Source organism: Parasteatoda tepidariorum, chromosome X2 (assembly GCF_043381705.1).
Source record: "Parasteatoda tepidariorum isolate YZ-2023 chromosome X2, CAS_Ptep_4.0, whole genome shotgun sequence".
Lineage (NCBI taxonomy): Eukaryota > Metazoa > Arthropoda > Arachnida > Araneae > Theridiidae > Parasteatoda > Parasteatoda tepidariorum.
The window spans coordinates 28,900,025-28,920,674 of NC_092215.1; the positions used below are offsets into that span (position 1 = coordinate 28,900,025).

The window sequence follows — 20,650 nt, forward strand, 5'->3', positions numbered from 1 at the left end:
AAAACCTCGCCATATTGACTTTCAAAGAAAAAAGATTTGTTGTTGTTGTTGAAGGCCGGGATAGCCTGGTCGGTAGAGCGCTGGGCCCATGTCCGAGAGTTCGTGGGTTCGAACCCCACCGGCCGAAGACTCCCCCGTGTAGTAAAGTGACTGATGCACGTTAACTCTGTCGAGTCGCGAAAGTCTTCCATGTTCCCATAACAAATCAATAACTCTGGGGTTACTGGATTGGAGATCGATGGATGTATGAATGGTTCCGCCCTATAAACGGGTGTGACGTATGGTGTGGCAGAAGTCGAATTCTTGGCCATAGATGGCTCCTTCTAAATTTTGTTTTGAAATATTTAAAATATTTGTTCGTTTTAAAGTCCAGGATATTTTTTTCAGCAAGATAGCACATTTAATTTAAAATTAAAGCTTTTCTTCGAGTTTAAGGATCTTTTAACTGCGACTTTTTTAAATTTCTAATATTAGTAAGCCATGCTCCAACCATTAAGATTGTATCTCAGTGCTTGAAAATCTGATTACAACATGTTAAAAATTCCGGATCAAATTATGATGTTAAGTATTGCCACTTTGAGTACATCAACCGTAAAATAGTACAACGTGATTTCTACAGTGATTCAGTGATTTTACGGTAATTATAATTGTAAAAATTACTGCATATCAGATATTTTTTGCTCCGTAACATGTTCCAGTAAAAATGGATTTTACGGAAAAAAGTACCGGAATTTTTTACAATGATGACCGAAAGTTATTGATTTGTGTATTACGCAACAAGCAAAATTAACAAAAAAAAAGTTAAGAAACAGCCTAAGAGGCTATTGATTAAACGATCAAATTTTTATATACAAAGAAATATTCATAATTATTGGAAAAGCAAACCTTAAATATGCCTAGTAGTGTGAATGATATTTTTCTAAGTTACAAAAGACAAAAAAAAAATCTTTATTTAAATGAACATAAATTTTTCCCGTAAATTCGGAGATTTGATTTCTTAAATGGGGAGCAATCTGGAAAATATTGCCCCTAGTTTTATCAAGGGAGATATTGGAAATTTAAATTCCAGAATGAAAATTCTACTTTTGTTCTTCTTTTTTTTTTNTTTTTTTTTTTTTTTTTTTTTTTTTTTTTTTTTTTTTTTTTTTTGGTATGTTTCAACAAATATCAGGAACTCGGAATAGCACTTAACACCGAGTAAATACGTGGCGTAAGTGTTATTTCTAGATAAGCATATTTTTATAATCATTTTTTTTTTCGCACATTAACAAGAGCGAGAATTTATCTCTTGTGAAGTAAGGAAATCAAGGGGAAAAAATTGAAGAAAACTGACAAAATTAAACAAAATCACAATTGTTATACATTTGAATGAGAGCATAAGTAAGAATGAAATATTGCTTTAACAAATTAAAATATTTCCAAACATACATATTACGAATTCTTTTAAGTATTCATTGTAAATCTGCATAATATTTGATGTATTAAATATGATTTTAGTATGAAATTTTTTTAAACCGTTGGAAGCTTGATTTGATTAGAATAATAGCAAAGAACAGAATTTTGTGCAGTTGGAATTTTAACCCTTTGCTTACGGTGCACCATCACATGTGGTCCACATGCTGTACCAGCCGTAAGCAAAAGGTTAACCGAAAGAAACCTATTTCTTCCAGGACACTGAAAGAAACTGAAAAAAAATCCGGAAGAAACTGGGCCAAATGTAAAAAATTGGACAATATGGAAGAAACTGGATAAAAATGGAGTAACTAAAAACGACCAATACAATTAATTGTTTAGTAATAAGCGTCATAAGAGTAATTTTAATTGAAACAAATCAAATTTAATATAGTATCAATCAGTTTAAAAAATTTAACAGCTACATTTTTTTAAAATAATAACTATGTATTATTATTAGATTAATAATAGATAGATAGAGATTAATAATAATAACTATGTAATATTAACTATGTATAACTATTTTACTTTTATACAAAATTTTAAAATATCACTGTCATATTATTTAAGAATCTGATTTATTCTTAGTTAATATTTGAATATAAATATCAGTATGCTATTTGAAATTTTGAATTTAATATGGTATTTGTAGAAGAATATAAGTTTAGTACATTGTTAATTTACGTGTATTAATAAAATTTGATTTTGATATTGTAAGAGTTCTTTGCAAAATTATAGAATGAGATTTTACTATATTCCTTTATGTAAACTTATGAAAGAAATTACAGTTGTTTTAATTTCTTAAGAACTTTACATTTATTTTTGTCTTTAAAATTGCAGCATTTTAGTCTTCATTTAAGAATGAAATATTAAATAACTTGGAAATTAACATATTATTTTTTAAATTGAAATGTAGTTATAAACTGCTTAAAATATTGTTTTTGCATTTGATATATGTTTTGAAAAAGAGTTTCTTCCATTTCTTTCACTTAAGTTGGAAGAAACCTTATCCATTGTGTGTCTTTTCCATTGTGAAAGAAATTTGTCATCCATAATTTTGTATTCCTGACATTTTTTCTTGAAAAAATTCCATAAAAAAATACAACAGATTATAATACTCAAAAAATTAGTAGAATTATTTTTAGTTGAATTTAAAAATCAAGGATGTGGTAAATTATAGATTACAAACTACCTAAAGGTATAGGCAATGATCAAATAATATAAGTATACTATTTTTATATAAAAGTTATTCTTAAATAATAATTCTAATATAATTCACAAAAAAAAGGTATTCCAAAGTAGATGAATCTAGAAACAATTGTCCATTGTTAATGCTGGCATGAAAAAATTTCCTTGGATTTCTTGTCCGACAATAAGTAAAATACAATGCTATCAAGAGTATATACATTTACCTGTGAAACGAAAGATATCGTAAATAATATTTAATATTCGCATTATCATCACATTTTAAAGAAAAACACATTTATAATAATAATAATATAAAATTATAGCAGAGTCCTCGTTAAAAGGCAAAATGTAACTTAAAATTATTATGTTTTTTCTAATAATAAAACCTCAAATATTCTAATAAATCTATCGTAAAATATTTAATTTCTTTTTCATGATATTTCCAGATACTTTCCATCTTACATCCGACGAATAAATCTATGTATTATTATAGCATTTATAGGATACAAATAAACAACTTAAAAAATATTTTTTCAATAAAAGATAAATAAATAAATTAAAATCAGTAAATTCATAATCGGAGCACAACGAATCATAATCTGTATCCCGTTTAGTTATACAATATTTCCCTATAATCGGACCACAACGGATAATAATCAGTGTTCAGTTGTGGTCCGATTATAAGGAAATATTGCATAACTAAAACAATAATTATTTGTTTTATATTTTTTTTATCTCTATCTTATTTAGAAGCACGACTTTCACTAGAACAGTTCATAAAACTTTCAAAGTCAATATAAAAAGCAAATATTAATGTAGTATGTATACATTTTTTAATATTTTTGCCATAAAAGTAAAATATAAACCATGCAATACCTATCGTGTTATGACAACAAATAACGTAAAATAAAACTTTAAAAACCTTAATGTTCGAAAACTAAAATATAGTAATTTTTTGTGAGGAAAGGGAGGACACACTTAGCGTGAGCTTTATTTCTTAGATAAAAAATATCAAATCAATAATAATTATTAATCTGTTTCTCCAAAACGTTATCAGGGTGCGTAGTGAAACCTTTCAACAAAAAATAAGCACCTTTTAAGTACTTTTTAAGCATTCAAAGAATATTTTTAAGCACTATATGCATTAACAAATACAAAATAATTTTAAAAGAGTTTACATGATCATGATAAAATAAATAGTTTCTGACAAAGAACTCTTTTCTTGATTATATTAGTCACAATAAAAAGATTGAAAGATTTTTCGGTTCGAAATCAGAGGGTGGAAAATGAAGCCTGAAATTAAGAATAACTTGCAAAATGCAGCATGCATATGAGAGTGCAATAATTTCACCAAACCCAGCTCAGTAGACGCCCAAATATTTCATCAAACATGGGCGCTTTCATACGCTATGGACCGACGGTTCGCCAAAATGGATTGTGGTTGAATGAATTGTGAAAACGTTGAATAGAACTATGTGAAAAGCACGCTTTTGCATAGTACGTGGCAAAAATCGACCTGGTAAAAAAAAAAATTTCATTTCCGAAAATGAAAAATCAAGTACTTTTTAAAATCACCCAATGAAAAAAAAGCACCTTTAAGGGCTTTGAAAAAATGAGAATCTAAAGCAAGCACCCTTAAGCACTTTATAAAAAAGCTATGCACCATGGTTATGGCTAATACAAATGTTATATAAAAACAAATATTTTTATTCTGATAGCATTATTAACGATAATTCAAAATGCCACAAATTATGTGTTTATGAAACTTTTAAGGCGTGTTAGAAATTTTTTATGCAAGACCTTTAAACTTATTTTCCTATTTAGTCGGTGTATTTATTCTTTCTAAGTGTTCCATATATTTACTAACTCATATAATTAATGATTACCATATTAAATTTAATTTCTGTAGAATTTATCAGAAGCTGAAGGAATGATTAAAAGAAAACTTCGATGCGGAAGTAATTTCCCCCACAAAATAAGTTCTTCATTGTCAAATTTTTCTTTTAATAGATTATATTATGAACTGAAAAGATATACATTTATTCGGTAGTTCTGAAAGTGAAAACTCAAAAATGTCTCGATAACATCAAGAGAGCCTGCACCTGTGGCGCATGCAACTGCTATTTCTTCTAAGCGCTTCTTTGTGAAACAAATCAAAATACAAAATAGAAATTTCCTGACTATGCCTCATTAACTTAACTACTCGAAGGTTATAACAAAAATAATGAGGGTTTTGATGAAATGAAACATAATCACATTAAGTATCTCTTTTAATATAAGACCAAACTACATAGCTTGTGATATTCAATACCAAGGCTTTAAGAAAACCCATCTTTAACAGGAGATGGAAATTAAACCTAGAATTACATATGGAAGAAAAAAAATGGAAGAAAGAAAGAAATCCATCTAAGTAACATCTTCCCTTCATTTAACAAATGGCCAAGATATTCACGCCCCACAGAATACAATGAAGTTCACTTAGGATTTGAAGGGTAAATTTCACTCTTCTTGAACGAGATGAGGTAGAAGGTGAAGGTCAAACTAAGTTTCGTTTTCTGCAGATCTAAATGATATGCTCATCACGTTTCAAACTCTAACACGATTTTATGTAGATCACAATAAAAAAAAGAGTTAAAAGACAACATCGGAAAAAGGGCATTTCCCTTTATGAGATTGTTGTTGTTATTAGCAACTTCTTGATAGAATTTTGTTGAAGATAATCATATTCAAGTAATGTAAAAAAAGTTTTCGGGTGATTTTAAAGATGCCGGTTTCAGTTTATTTGGAACTACAAGGTTTACAACAAGCTAATGTAGTAAACCTTGCAACTTCGCGCATTCATGCAACACCAAGTCGCTTTATTTCCATAATATCCGGTATTATTAAAAATATAGAAATCAGCTGGAAAAATTACTGACGAAAATAGCGTCTATGAAAATTTAAGCGACAAAAATCACGTATACAGGGTGCGTAGCCAAATTATTCAACAAAACATAAGCACATTTTAAGCACTCAAAAAATATTTTTAAACACTTTATAAAAAATATCATAATTAGGCAGGGTTGGAAAGTTTTTGACAATTGACGGTTTTATCTTGTTTTAACCGTCATGTCAAAAAAAAAAAATTTGACATTGTTTTAAACAATTGTCAAAAATCATGAAATTTTGAATCATGTAAAACGAATGGCGTTTTCATACGCTACGGACTGACAATACGCCGAAATAGATTGGGATTGAATTAATTGTGAAAACGTTGAATAGAACAATGTGAACTGTGTCTTTTTGCATAATTCGTAGCAAAAATCAACATGGTAAAGGAATAATCTCATTTTAAAAAAAGGAAAATTAAGCACTTTTTAAAAACACCCAATGAAAAAAGCACCTTTAAGGATTTTTAAAAATCGGAAGTAAGCACCTTTAAGCACTTTTTAAAAACGCTACTCACCCTGGTATACAGTACAACAGTATAGTTGAAGGGATACGCTGGGAAACGATGACCCTCACTGATTTTTCGATACAATCCCATTTTTTCGTTCATTGTGCAGTTGTTTATTAACAGGAATTTTTTTATATTTATTTTAAAAATTGTTTGCTCGTGCATTTGTATGAATTTTTTAATTTTTTGTTCTTTTTAAAATTGGTTAAAAAGTAAAAGTCTTGTGCTTAGCATCTTTTCTTGCTGCTGCAGGCATATATGGCACAACATACCAAAGCCACTCGCAAAGGATCCCTATCCTCAATATCTTTAGAGGGGATGCAATTGTTCTTGTTTCCAGTGGCGCCATCTATGGCCAAGAATTTGACTTTTGGCACACCCGTTTATAGGGCGGACCAATTTATACATAAACAGATCATAATTTTGACCTGAACCAGAGAGCGATCCATCTCCAACTCAGTACCCCAAGTAGTATAATTTGTCATGGAAACATGGAGGACTTTGTGGCCCAACATATTTAACGTGCACCAGTCATCATTTACTACATGGGGAGTCTTCGGTCAGCTGCATTCGAACTCCCGATCTCACGAACATGAGTCCAGCGCCCTGTCAACCAGGCTATCCCGGTCCCAATATGACATTTATAACTGTTATTTATTTATTTTTTTAATTTAGAATTATGTTATGAAACTACATTAATTGGGAAGGTGTTTTAATTTAGATAATTTTTTTAAAGACAAAATTTTTGCGCCACTGAAAAGTTTTCCACTACAACATTGATCATTTTAACGATGATCACAATTAAAATAGTAACTATAAGAACAATTCAAAAACATTAATTGTTCTTAAAAATTCAAGTTACATTTCCTTTAAAAAACTGTAGCTGTTGTTGAAAATCTATTGATAGAATTTGGTTGAAAATAATCATATTCAAGTACCACAGAGAAGTTTATTCTGACAATTTTAAGAGATAGCGACGACTGTGAATCATAGAATCTATCAGCTCTCTAAAACTAAATACGAACAAACTACTTGCAATTAAATTAGCCCATTGTCTAAAGACATAATTTTCCAATAATATTTTGTATATCAATATTTTAGTATTGATAATGAGGACATGTTCATTAAGAATATATTTTAATACCGATGATATAATTATTGAAGAAAACGACGTCAATGGAAAATGTTAAACTACGAACAAAACGTCTCTAACTAATATAGCATATATTTATATAGGTTACAATAAAAAACTAATAAGACAACATAGTTAAACGTGTCATTCAAAACCTCTAAATAGAAATTTATGGGATTCGCGTAATTTTAAAAGATGCAGACTACTACAAGTTTTTCAGTTTGCAGAACCTGCTGCAATCTGAAAAATGAAGCTCATGCAATTGAATTAACCCATTATTGCCAAATCGAAGTTTTTCAATACTTTGTAAATTTATGTTAAATATCTGAAATCAATTGAAAAATTACTGAAGAAAATCATATCTATGAATCTATGAAAAATTGAATTTTAAATATAAGATTTTTTTTCTAATTCAATTTCTAAGAAACTATTCGATCGATTTCCTTCAAATTTGTACTTGGCTATCTAAAATTAAATTCTTTAAAAATAAAGTAAATAATTGTATACCTATAGATTCAAAATGTTTTTGACTATTATGAAATAAAATAATAAAAAATTAATAAATAATTATAAGAAAAAACATTTTTTGCGTGGAATTAATTATTTTTGGATAAACGAATTTAATAACTGTTCGCAAAAACGTTCAATTCGCTTAAAAATCTCTTGAAATATGACAGAAGTAAAATTAACATTAAAGGGTCCTAACTTCGGACCATTCTCCTGGCCAAACTATTCGGACCATATTTCCAGATGGCGGCAACCTCCTTTGAGACTAAGAAATCCAAATCCGTCGAAAAAACCTACGTTAATTCAGAAAAAGTACTTTTATGTGTCTTATTTTTGTAACTTAAAATATCGTCTCACAAATTAATTAGCATATTTGAGATCAGCCATAAAGTTTGAGTCTTTGTACGTGAAAATCCGATCAATAGATCAAAGTTATTCAGAATGTTTCATTTATTTGTTTGCTAAAATAGATCAAAAACAATGTTCACTTACAATCTGAAATCTAAGCGTTATTGTTTATAAAAGAAACAAATGCAATCTATACCTTTCTTCGTTTGGATTTGAGTTACCAACTTTATATACTTTCAATACTTTCGTAACTCAACTCAATAAATTAAAACTCTTCTTATTGGAAACATTACTTTGTTGGGAGCGATATGTAAAAAACAAATAACATCTCAATTACCCCCCATCTTTTAGGACAGATATTATGCTATGCAAGATTTTGAACACAATTTTTAAGATGCTTCATTCAATCGAAAACCTGTTTCATCATCGGCTCTTTGTATTTATAGACATGAAAATAATTGGTGTAATTTGTATTCTGAAGCGGAGAACAATATATTTGATTCGTAGACTAGATAAGATATAAGGGTGCAAATATATGGGTGTAGCCTCAACTTATTTTTCAAACCACAATTAGTTCAAGAGCATAATATAAACAGTAGAAAAAATAGCCTTAATAATTTGACTAAGATGCGCAAGAATTAGCATTTTCGATTTTCATTATTATTATTCTGTTTTAACAGTTTATGAACAATAATAAAATTAATTTTAATCCTAACATTGATAACTATTTAAAACAATAAATGTTAAAACTATTTTATCCTAACATTGGTTACTATTTCAAACCATGTATTTATTTCTCCAAACCATAATAAATTTCAAAGTAGCAAATCCTAACATTGGTTACAATTTCAAACGATGTATATCTCAAACCATAATAAATTTTAAACTAGTAAATTCTAACATCGGTTACAATTTCAAACGATTTATATCTCAAACCATAATAAATATTAAACTAGTAAATCCTAAGATTGGCTACAATTTCAAACGATGTATGTCTCAAATCATAATAAATATTAAACTAGTAAATCCTAACATTGATAACAATTTCAAACGACAATAAATTTTAAAACTGTTAAATCCTAACATTGATTACACTTTCAAACGATATTTGTCTCGTACTATAATAAATTTAAAAACTACTTAATCTTAACATTGATAACAATTTCATAGAATTAATTGTGAAAACNGTGTAATTTGTATTCTGAAGCGGAGAACAATATATTTGATTCGTAGACTAGATAAGATATAAGGGTGCAAATATATGGGTGTAGCCTCAACTTATTTTTCAAACCACAATTAGTTCAAGAGCATAATATAAACAGTAGAAAAAATAGCCTTAATAATTTGACTAAGATGCGCAAGAATTAGCATTTTCGATTTTCATTATTATTATTCTGTTTCAACAGTTAATGAACAAAAACAAAATTAATTTTAATCCTAACATTGATAACTATTTCAAACGACAATAAATGTTAAAACTATTTTATCCTAACATTGGTTACAATTTCAAACGATGTATATCTCAAACTATAATAAATTTTAAACTAGTAAATCCTAACATTGTTAACAATTTCAAACAATACAAGTCTTTAACAATAATAAACTTAAAAACCATTTAATCCTAATATTGATAGCAATTTCAAACGAAAATAAATTTTAAAACTATTAGATCCTAACATTGATTACTCTTTCAAACAATATTTGTCTCGAACTATAATAAATTTAAAAACTAGTTAATCTTAACATTGATAAAAATCCTAACATAGATAACTATTTCAAACGACAATAAATGTTGAAACTATTTGATCCTAACATAGGTTACAATTTCAAACGATGTATATCTCAAACTATAATAAATTTTAAACTAGTAAATCCTAACATTGACAACAATTTCAAACAATACAAATTTTTAACAATGATAAACTTAAAAGTCATTTAATCCTAACATTGATAAAAATTTCAAACGACAATAAATTTTAAAACTGTTAAATCCTAACATTGATTTCACTTTCAAACGATATTTGTCTCATACTATAATAAATTTAAAAACTATTTGATCCTAATATTATATATTACATAACGATTTAAAACAGTATGAGTCACACACAATAATAATTTTAAAAAACTGTTAAAGCCTAGCATTGATTACAATTTCGAACTACGGCTAGAAACTGATTTTCGAGTTTTCGTTACAAAATTTAGGATAGAAAGTACATAAATTCTAAACGCTACATGCTTGTTCATAAATGATAATCTTCACTGTGGTTAATTTAATTTTTCATCTATTCCTTATTATCTTTATTTATAAAACTGGACCATATGTAACATCAAATTTAAAAAAAAGGGCTAAGACATCTTATTTCAAATCAGTGAGAAAATAATTCAGAGAGAATAAAGAAATTTTCACGCTTTCAGATTATAAACGCGATAAATAAGCTGAAACATTTTATCAATAAGTAATTCCGAATTTGCATATTTCATATAGCTGTCGCACACTATGTGGCGACTACAGTCTTTCACTTAAACGGCACTGCTAGACCTAGGAATCAATACACAGTAGCGCGTGACACTAGACTATCAAGGCTGTGGCTCTGTGAATCGATCTTTTCATGCTTGTTAGCTTTTATAACAGACCAAAATGACTGTTTGAAATCAAACGTCAAACACTCTTTTCCAAACAAAATTGCAAAAAATTTTAAGGAATATCTTCAATAACAATCGTTAATAGTTATGTAAAATAAAAATCCTCAATTTCACAGAGCATCAAATAAAAATTGCACTAGTGGATTCAAAATATTAAAACCATGGCCAAACTAAAATGTGAAAATAAGTTCCGCAACTAACCCAAGATCATTAATCAGACTAACGACTTAGACAGTTTTGCTAAGTCCAGATGTGACCTAAAGACGTCAACGTTTTCAAAGATAAGCGAACTTTTTTTTTTTACTTATTCATCTTTTAATAAAAATTTAAGAATATTTCTCTTCAGTTAAATAATTTGTTTAACATAAATAATGGCAGTATAAAAATTAGTTCACTTTCAATTCATAGTCAAGGAGTTGAATGATTAGTTAGTTAAAAAGCAACACTAATTTAATTTCGGGGTCGTCCATTAATGATGTCACGCCTGGAGTAGAAAGAGGAGGTTCTTAAAATTGTGACAGTTTGCGACAAAGAGTTGCAACGAAGCAACATCTTAGTCATCTTTTATTGCAAATCTACAAGTAAGTTCGTCTTACAATCTCATTCACTATACAGCTATATCAAGTTATAGACCTATTATCTAAGAGATAGAGTGATGAAGCGTTTATTACATAAGAGTGCATAAGCTAGATATGAAATACAAGTAATGAAGTATAAGGTATGAAGTACCATAATAATTAAAAATTATAAAGATGCCGATCCTCTTTTAATTGTTGAAGAGTTCCCCTAATTCAGAAAGTAAAATTTTCTCCCCTACTCCCTGTAGGGCAAAATTAACAGCCTCCAAGAGGCGACTTAAGATAACAAATGGCGATAAAAAAGTTGTTTGCCAATCGCCACTTTTTGCGTCAAAAATGCAATCCTTGTGTATTTTTTTTTCAATAATCTGAAAATTATTTAATTTCACACTTGTTAAATTTTTATGAACCTTGTAATGTCTACTATATTTGGAAAAATCCTTCAAAAAAAACTTACTTTATTAAAATCAGCAGTTTTTTTTTTTTTAGTTTTTTTTTTTTTATTATTCCTTTAAAAGTTTTATTTTTTTAAAAAGTCATCATGTTTTGAAAGTGGTCACTATAAAAAATGCTTCAACTAGCTACTGAACAGAAACAAAATTTCCAAATTTTGCCCTAAAACATCTCCCACAACATATTAAAAAATTATTGATATTAAAAAATTAAATTGCTTTTTTAAAAAACAAGCTTTCTTGTTATGTTTAAACACAATTGAAATAAAGTTTCTAGTAATTACATTGTTTGAAACTTTTCATGAATAAGGACAAATATTATGCATTTACTACAATTACTCATTGTAGGCCTAACAGGACTTTGAGAAGTAAATCCTGCTTCAGGACAACTTACCATTCTACTTACTTTATTATGCATTCAATGAATTAAAATTAATTTTAAAAAATCAAGAAACTTAAAGCTTATAGTTTAAAAAAAGAGCTCTGAATCTAATTATCACTGCAACCACATTTAGAATTCAATCATTCTTTAAGCTTTTAATTTTCTAACTTATTAATCTTAAAAGCATTAACTTAACATTTATGCTGATTCTTACTACATTTTAATTAGCTATATTAGACCGAAATAAATTTTTCAAGAGGAAATCGACACATTTAGTACTGGTGCACATAAAACTTGTTTCTTTAACAGGGTGCGTACCCACATTATTAAACAAAAAAAAAGCCAAATTATTCAACAAAAAATAAGCACCTTTTAAGCACTTTTCAAGCACTCAAAAAATATTTTTAAGCACTTTAAAAAATATATAACTAGGCAAGGTTGGAAAATTTTTGACAATTGACGGTTTTATCTTGTTTTAACCGTCATGTCAAAGAACTTTTTAGCATTGTTTTTGACATCTGTCAAAAATCATAAAATTTTGATTCATGTAAAACGAATGGCGTTTGCATACGCTACGGACTGACAATACGCTGAAATAGATTGGGGTTGAATTAATTGTGAAAACGTAGAATAGAACACTGTAAACTGTGTCTTTTTACATAATTCGAAGTGAAAATCAACATAGTGAAGGAAAATCTCCTTTTGAAAGAGGGAAAATTAAGCATTTTTTAAAAACACCTAATAAAAAAAGCACCTTTAAGGGCTTTTAAAAACGAAAATAGAAAATAAGCACCTTTAAGCACTTTTTAAAAACGCTACGCACCCTGTTTAATTAGAAGCAACCAATTGCACCCCTAGGCTATACCATTTCATTTTTTAAGTGCAAAGTTTGAAGCAATACATTAAAATTTCAACTAAAATATTGTTCTAAGAACTAAAATCATTCATCAAAATTGCTTATACAGATAGAAAATATTTTTAGATGAATGAATATTATTTTATTTCCCATTCAAAAACAGTTACAATTTTATGGATCACTATTAAGGCAAATTTAGGACATAACGAGAAAGATTATTGTGAATAATAGGGTGAGATAGGATCAATTTCAAGGTGAAAGGAAGTGAAAGATGACTGAATACACATTAAAGTTAAGATAATTCCAATATCTATGTTATAATGTCTCTTTGTGGTTGCACCTGATTTCACTTAAAGTCTTGCAGAGAATGTGAATAATCTGAATGAATCAATATTATTAATATATTCTTATGAAATGTGGTAATTATGAAAGATGTTGAATGTTAAGATTATAATAAAAACATATTTGTTTAAAATCTGACCAATGGACTTTAGCCCTAACAGCAGACTATGAACAGTTTACAATAAAATATTTAAAAAAAAAAAAGAATCTTGGAAAATAGTCATTTTTTTATCATGTTATTTAATTAATAACTTAAAATCATTTTTGAACCTTGATAATTAAACTTATGTCATCTGTAGCTGAGCATTCAATGCAAAGACTATGAATAAAAAATGGGCTTGTATTTTTATCTCCTTTATTTCTGTCAAACAAATTATTGTAGATTAATAAAAATACTTTAAATTTTTTATTAAACTAAAGATAACTCATGAAATTTAACAAATGCAATGTTTGAAGACATTAAAGTGTTACGGTAACATGTTAAATTTGAAACACTGGCAAAAGCCATGAGCCTATTTGACCTATTGATACCTCTGCAACAACTCGATTTAACGTTTTGTATAATTTAAACTAAACATGGACAATCAACTGAAAAACTACTAGAAAGAAATTCTACCTAAAAATCTGTTTTATATGAAAAATCTATGAAATCAAAAAAATAAATATATAAGCTAAAAAAATCTAATAATATGACGAGATAACAAGAAAAAAGAATTCTCATAACATAAAAAAATATACATTTAAAAAATGTTGCATGTAAATAAATAAATTATTAAAATGAAAATTGATAATTTATATTGCTTGGTTTGGTTATTAATGCCGCACTAGAGTCCCACTAATGAGCTACTGGTGACAATGCTGATGCAAGCGCACATTATACTAACAAAAGTTAGATCGGAGGAAAGATGGTCATAGTAATCATCAGACCTCCGCACTATGCTCCCCAACTGTTCGTGAATTTTTCCAGCTCTGAAATCATCAGGGACATTATTTTAACCATTTCCAAACCACTAAGAAATTATCAGATAAGTCTGACTCAAACTTTTGTAAAAGGAATCTAACCAATGTCCAAACCGTGGGAGGAATTTTTTAGCAATATTTATCAGCTTTTTGATTAGTAAATTTATTTTAGTTTTTACCATATAAAATATTATTCCCACATACTACTTAATTTCTGATATTCTAGAACAACGGAGCAAGTTATGGTAGAATGACATTCTCAAAGTTACAAGATAAAACACGCTAGTGCTATAAGTGTCACATCAGGTCCACAAATGGGATTATGACTGAGATGTAACATAAATATTTTTTCACATTGACAATATTTTGTTTTTAATGCATCAAATAAAATGAGAAAACACATTCCATAGAGATAATTCAGTCAACGGTAACTGCTAACCCACTTAAATATTCCACATGGTTGCTTTCATGTATATCGCTCTTGAATGATAAGTTTTCTATCTAATTTTAAAATTAATTCCTTAAATAAAAAGTGGATGGAGCTAAGACATTGAAAGTAATAATTATTTAATTTTAACAATTATTGATTTTTAATGTGTTAAGAAATTAATGTAAGCTAAATGATTAATGTAAGAAGTATATTAGACTGCAAGTAATAACAATCTTGAATACCAAAGTAATTTCTAACAGCAAGTTATCTTGCTTGCAGAACATTTGGATTACTATTAACAGTTACATTTTTAACCAATTTTAATCCCTAAGCTTTATAAAATCTCTAATACCCACCCTCAATTAATGAAAAAAGCATGGTAAACAACAGATGGATACATTATATCTCAAATTATTATTATTATTTTTTTTTTTTAACTTTAATTCTTCAATAAACTTTACAAATATTGTACAACCATCAAATATGTTTCTCTTATGGTATTTATGATTATTTACAGCACAATTTATTACTTATTAGCAATTATTTATATTCAGCAGTAAAAAAATTCATCCATGTTTTTTTGTTTTTTTAAAGTTTTACCTACAGTTATTTGCATTCATTTATAAAAAAACTGACTGAAATAAAACTGGAGGAAGTTTTATCAAATTCAAAATGTTAAATATATAATTTAGTATCTAATTCTATGCATCTCAAAACTTATTGTGTTGTACTAGTAAAAAGAGAAAATCGTATTACAAAATTATAAGATAATTTTTTTTTAAATATCAAAAACTTAACTAAAAAATTAAAACACAGAAAGAGAAAATAATATAAAATTTTATATATAAATATTTTTTTTCAATAAACATATAAACTCCAATATTTTAAATCAATGATAAATGTTATCGTTATTAAAGATAAACAAACAATTATTAACAAAAAAGACAAATTTTAAATGTCCGACACATAATACGAAACTCCATTTAGGAGGTAAACAAAAACTAAAGGTAACCATGCTAAATGCTAATGAAACGCTTTGAACAAAAATTTTGTAATATTTCTTTTAAATACTTAGGAAGGATATTATATTTTTTCCATAACAAGTTAATTTTCAATGTCAATGTGTAATAATTGATTTTACACTGCAATGCAGTTAAATTTAGATATTTATGTTTTACAACTCCTTATGAAAAATACCTAATAATTTAGACAACCTATATACTACATTACCTAATATTTTACACTGCAATGCAGTTAAATTTAGATATTTATGTTTTACAACTCCTTATGAAAAATACCTAATAATTTAGAACATATATTGAACAACCTAAGAGTAAACATGCCATAAAAATTTGCCTTTATGACTGATAAGTTACAATAGAATGAAACAAAATTAACTTGTAATAGAATTGATTGCTAAGAAATGCTTCGTTAATGAAAAATTCTATATGAATTGATCGAGTTGCAATAGAAATTATATTTGACATGGAATAGCAAATATTATTTATTGCATAAAAACTAAATAATAATTCACACAAATAAAATACATTATAAGTGCATATTATAAAGATGTATAAATTATTTTAGCACATCAAACAAGATAATTTTAAAAATCATTTTGAAAAAACATGAAAAAATTATTCTGCAAGAAAATCAAAAATATGACTTCATTATGTCATATTCTTTTTATTTGATAGCTTCATAGTTTTTAATTTTATAGGTAAAATTTATATGTCCTAGTAATCATAAAAAACTAAGGGTTTTGTGTGTTTTTGTAGCTTTCGTTTCTCATATATTCCACATATATAACATAACAATGAATAAAACAATCAAGTTACAACAAAGCATATAAAATACAGATAATTAACAGATAAAAATATAAAATAAATATTATAAGAATTGTTGATGCCTATCATAATAAGTAAAAATAAATTAAAAAAACAAAAATAAATGTAACATTATCAGAACCACACTGCAATGCAGTAAGATAAGATATTCATCTTCTGAAACTGTTCATAAATAATCTCATTCTTATTTACTATACATATCTAAATCTCATAAAAAAGGAGTAACATGTAATAAAAACTGACTGATGTATTGGAATTGATTTAATTGACTTGAAATGTAATTATGGAAGCATGTTTTAAACTGATAAATAGAATAAATAGGGTCACTTTCTTAAAAACTTGTTTTTGTTTTCAAGATTAAAATTTATCTAAGAATTAACCTTTCGAAATTAAAGCTTTCTTTTTTACATCAATGTAAATACATCATTGATTTATATCTTTAAAATCTCAAGTTTATCATGAGTAAAGTTCTCTTGCAATTTCTTTAAAATATTGCATGTTTCTAATAAAAAGAGCACAGCAAAATAAATAATGTCTAAGTTGCTTTGGAAATCATTTCAAAAGAAAATAAATATACTCAGTTTTTGAACGATTCTAATCAAATTTAAAAAAACTACAACAATTTTGAACATTACAATCTTATATATTTTAAAAAATATCTTATCTTTTAATGTAAAATAAAGATAAACAATAATTATTTATCCTTTTATAAAACTGAACTAATTATTGCAAGAAAGAATGATCTAATAATCAGATCATAAAACGTAAACAAACAAAAAATCATCTCTGATATTTAACATTAACATTTCCATAATTCATAAATAATAATATTTTTGTCTATTTTCTAATCGATCTCAGACAAATTAAAGCATCTACAATGTAATTATTAATTGTTTATTTAATTAATAATTTTTTTTTATATTCTTTAGAATATGATAACTAAACAATATTAATCTAGCCTTTTAACGAAGTTAATTATTTCAGTAAAGGATGATCTAATAGTCAGATCATATTACGAAACAAACAAAAATAACATTATGCGACCTTTATTCAGATCATATGTGTTTCTCAGTGAGAAATGAAATCGGAGTTGTTTTAAAAGCCGGTAAAGTTAAAGATGAAAATGCATGATTGTCCCTACGAACCTAACGTGACTAATTTTGGACTGGCGGAGTGGTGTTCGGAGGAATCCCCCTTACAAATGTCACTCCTTTCGGTCTTTAACCCTAACGGTGTAAAGTTAAAAAATCATTCGTACCTGCGATTTTCAAAACAGCCCGATCAGCTGGATCGAGCTGTAAAATACTCAAAGGTTTATCCTTGGCCCATTCAGAAAGACTCTGACTGAAATCCATAACCTTTCGCACATGGAGCAATGAGAAGCCGGTTTCAGGAACAGCTCATCATATAACTAATGTTGTCACTGTTACGAACTACTCTATTTTGATCTCCATTAAGCCTAACAAAATACACCAGCTCGAGAAACGAGCGCAGTCTCAGTCGATCGAATGTTCTTCTCATTCATCGCCAAGTCTTTCGCCAAATTTTCGTTCACTGAGTTAACATGCATAAATCCTGTCAGGAATATGAAAGAATCTTATATGTTATATATTTTTTTAACCTTTTCCATCACTTTTTTAGGCAATAATTTTGTATAACATAGTTATTTTTAAATCCTTAGTCAGTGCTCTCCAAATGACTAGATGCAATGATACTTCCTCTTTCAATCTTTTTTTTTTTTTCGTTTTCTTTATTTATTTTTATTTTTTAATTTTAAGATGAAATAATTTTTAAATATGAGGTCATTAACAAAGCCTAAGACAATAAGGAGGCTAAAGCATAAGAAGGCATAATTAATATAAAAACGCATATCTTAATTTTTATTATTCATAAATTTTGAAAATATAATTTTTTTAAAGTGATTCCATCACCAATTTTTATTATTTTCTTATGAATTTCCTTTTTCAGTAATTTTTTTCCTTAATTGAAAATATTCTCTTAGAAATCTTATACATCTTTCTTTTCGGCAAAATGCGACCTTCAATTTTTTGTCTTACTTTTTCGCAGTTTGCAAGCTCTTCCTTGTCTTTTATCTTCGACTTCATCAGAGACAATGAGTATGCAAACATTTTAGCATTAATTTCTATCAAAAAAAAGCTAGTTAAAATTGCAGGTAAATTTATGATTAATGGTTGCAAATTTATGATATTATGTATTCATAAAAATATACATACTTTTTGCGTATTATTTTAAAATTTTAATTTCAGTCAGCTGTTCTTGTCAAACCGTATTTCTTTAAAGGTTTTTTGTTGTTAATAAATGGTATACTAACATAGCAAAAATTAAATGAAAATAACAACAAATCATATTTATTTAATTAAATTTGTTTTTTTTTTATGTTAACTCAAACAGTCTTGTAATAATCTTAGTCATAATCTGGTAATCACACACCCTTTTGGGTAATAAAAAAGGGGTAAAACTGGTTGTGGAGGTGTTTGGGGTCCTGTGAAGGGTTTATCTGGAGACATTGATCAGGCAAAAAAATTGTAAAAGAAAAAAAGCGAGGGGGATGTTTGCTGGGATATGAGGTATAATCTCATATTTTCTTCATCACTTCAATTTTAGATAGTCATATCAGGAGAAATTCTTTTCCTAAGCTAAAATTTTTTCAGGATAGATATTTTGCTTATTAAATTGACCTGAAATTAATCTATTGATTTATTAATATTTCAAAAAGGACCTCTTATACACAAAATCCATCATAGAATAATATATGTGTGTAACAGTCGACCAATAAAAGTGAATATAATCATTAATACACGTTATTCTTTTAACTGTTTTTCTTTCAAGAAAACTGTTATTAATCAACGAAACGGAATTGGAAATGACGTTTACACGCAGAGCTTTACACAGGACTTTAACTTTTGTTTGATTTTTACTTTGTTAGTAACCATTTATAACCTCTACTGCTAAGTTCGATTATTAAAAAAAAAAAAAGAAGAGCTTATTAGTCACGAAAAACTAAGAACTAACGAGTAGAGCCTGACAAAGGCAGGGACATACGGGGCAGTTGCCCCCGGGCCCCACATCTGAGGGGGCCCCAAAATCAAATAGAAAGTTTATTTTAGGTTTCCTTCTTTAATAAACTTTTTTTAAACGAAATATCAGTACAGAGTAAAATCTGTCAGTTTTATGTTCATTAATCTATCGTATGAACACAAAAAATCTATATTTTGTAAATCCATGACTTTCTAACGCGGAACTCAGCTAAATTATCGCAATTACTACGGACAAATTTGACCAATCAAAAGCCTGCATTTATACTTATCGCAAAATGAGATATATTTACAAAAATACTGACTTCTGATTGTCTTAATTGAGCCATCGTAATTGCGAAAATTTAGCTGAATTCCGCCCTAGTGTCAGCAAGGATATGAATTTTTCGCAGCTAGATGACAAAGTTAACAATCAGAAAACTGCATTCGTCATGATGGACATAAAATTGTCAGAAAATCAATAAAATGAAATGAACAGAACGATATTTCGTTTGTCTATTGGAGGGAGAGACTTAATAGTTATATTAGGTTCTAGTCAATTTGCTTGTTATATATGTATAATGAGGTGAAAATTTTAAACACCTCCATAAGGTTTGGTTCTTCGGTGGGGGCCCCCAAGGAAGTTTTTACCCCGGGCCCCAATTAGGTTAAATCGGGCCCAGCTAACGAGGACTTTTATTAATGATGAAATTTGAAGAAATGAGACAATAAAAAAAATCATATTTTCAAAATTATTAATTAGATTGAAGTTGTGTTCTATTTTAATAATCATACCAAATTTTCTGTTACCATGGGCACTAGGCAATTGTGCCCTTTATTGCCCCGCTTCTTTCTTAGCCCTGTTAAGACGCACAATGACTGTGAAATGCATATGAATAATCTATATGCAAATTTTAAAAAAACGAAAATCGATAATTAAAGAAACAATCGACAATAATTGCCTCAAATAAACAGTCGTTCAGTGGTAGTAAATTGTTCGAATTTGCAAATACACTCTATAACAAAAAAAATCAACGCACCAAGAAGGAGTTGTCCGATTAA

General features: G+C 27.8%; 1 protein-coding gene across 4 annotated transcripts in view; it reads right to left on the reverse strand.

The window, feature by feature from the left end:
* LOC107443336 (dystonin) overlaps positions 1–18,076 on the reverse strand; it is a 289,005-nt gene extending 270,929 nt beyond the window's left edge. For 2 of the 4 annotated variants that reach the window (XM_043041041.2, XM_043041040.2), the window contains exon 1: positions 17,812–18,027. In XM_043041041.2, the coding sequence (XP_042896975.1) occupies positions 17,812–17,908 (97 nt within the window). In that variant the 5' untranslated portion in view covers positions 17,909–18,027. Of the gene's footprint in view, positions 1–17,811 lie in introns of all 4 variants that reach the window. The other 2 variants (XM_043041044.2, XM_043041042.2) reach the window with 2 other exon arrangements.
* Positions 18,077–20,650: the final 2,574 nt, after the last annotated feature.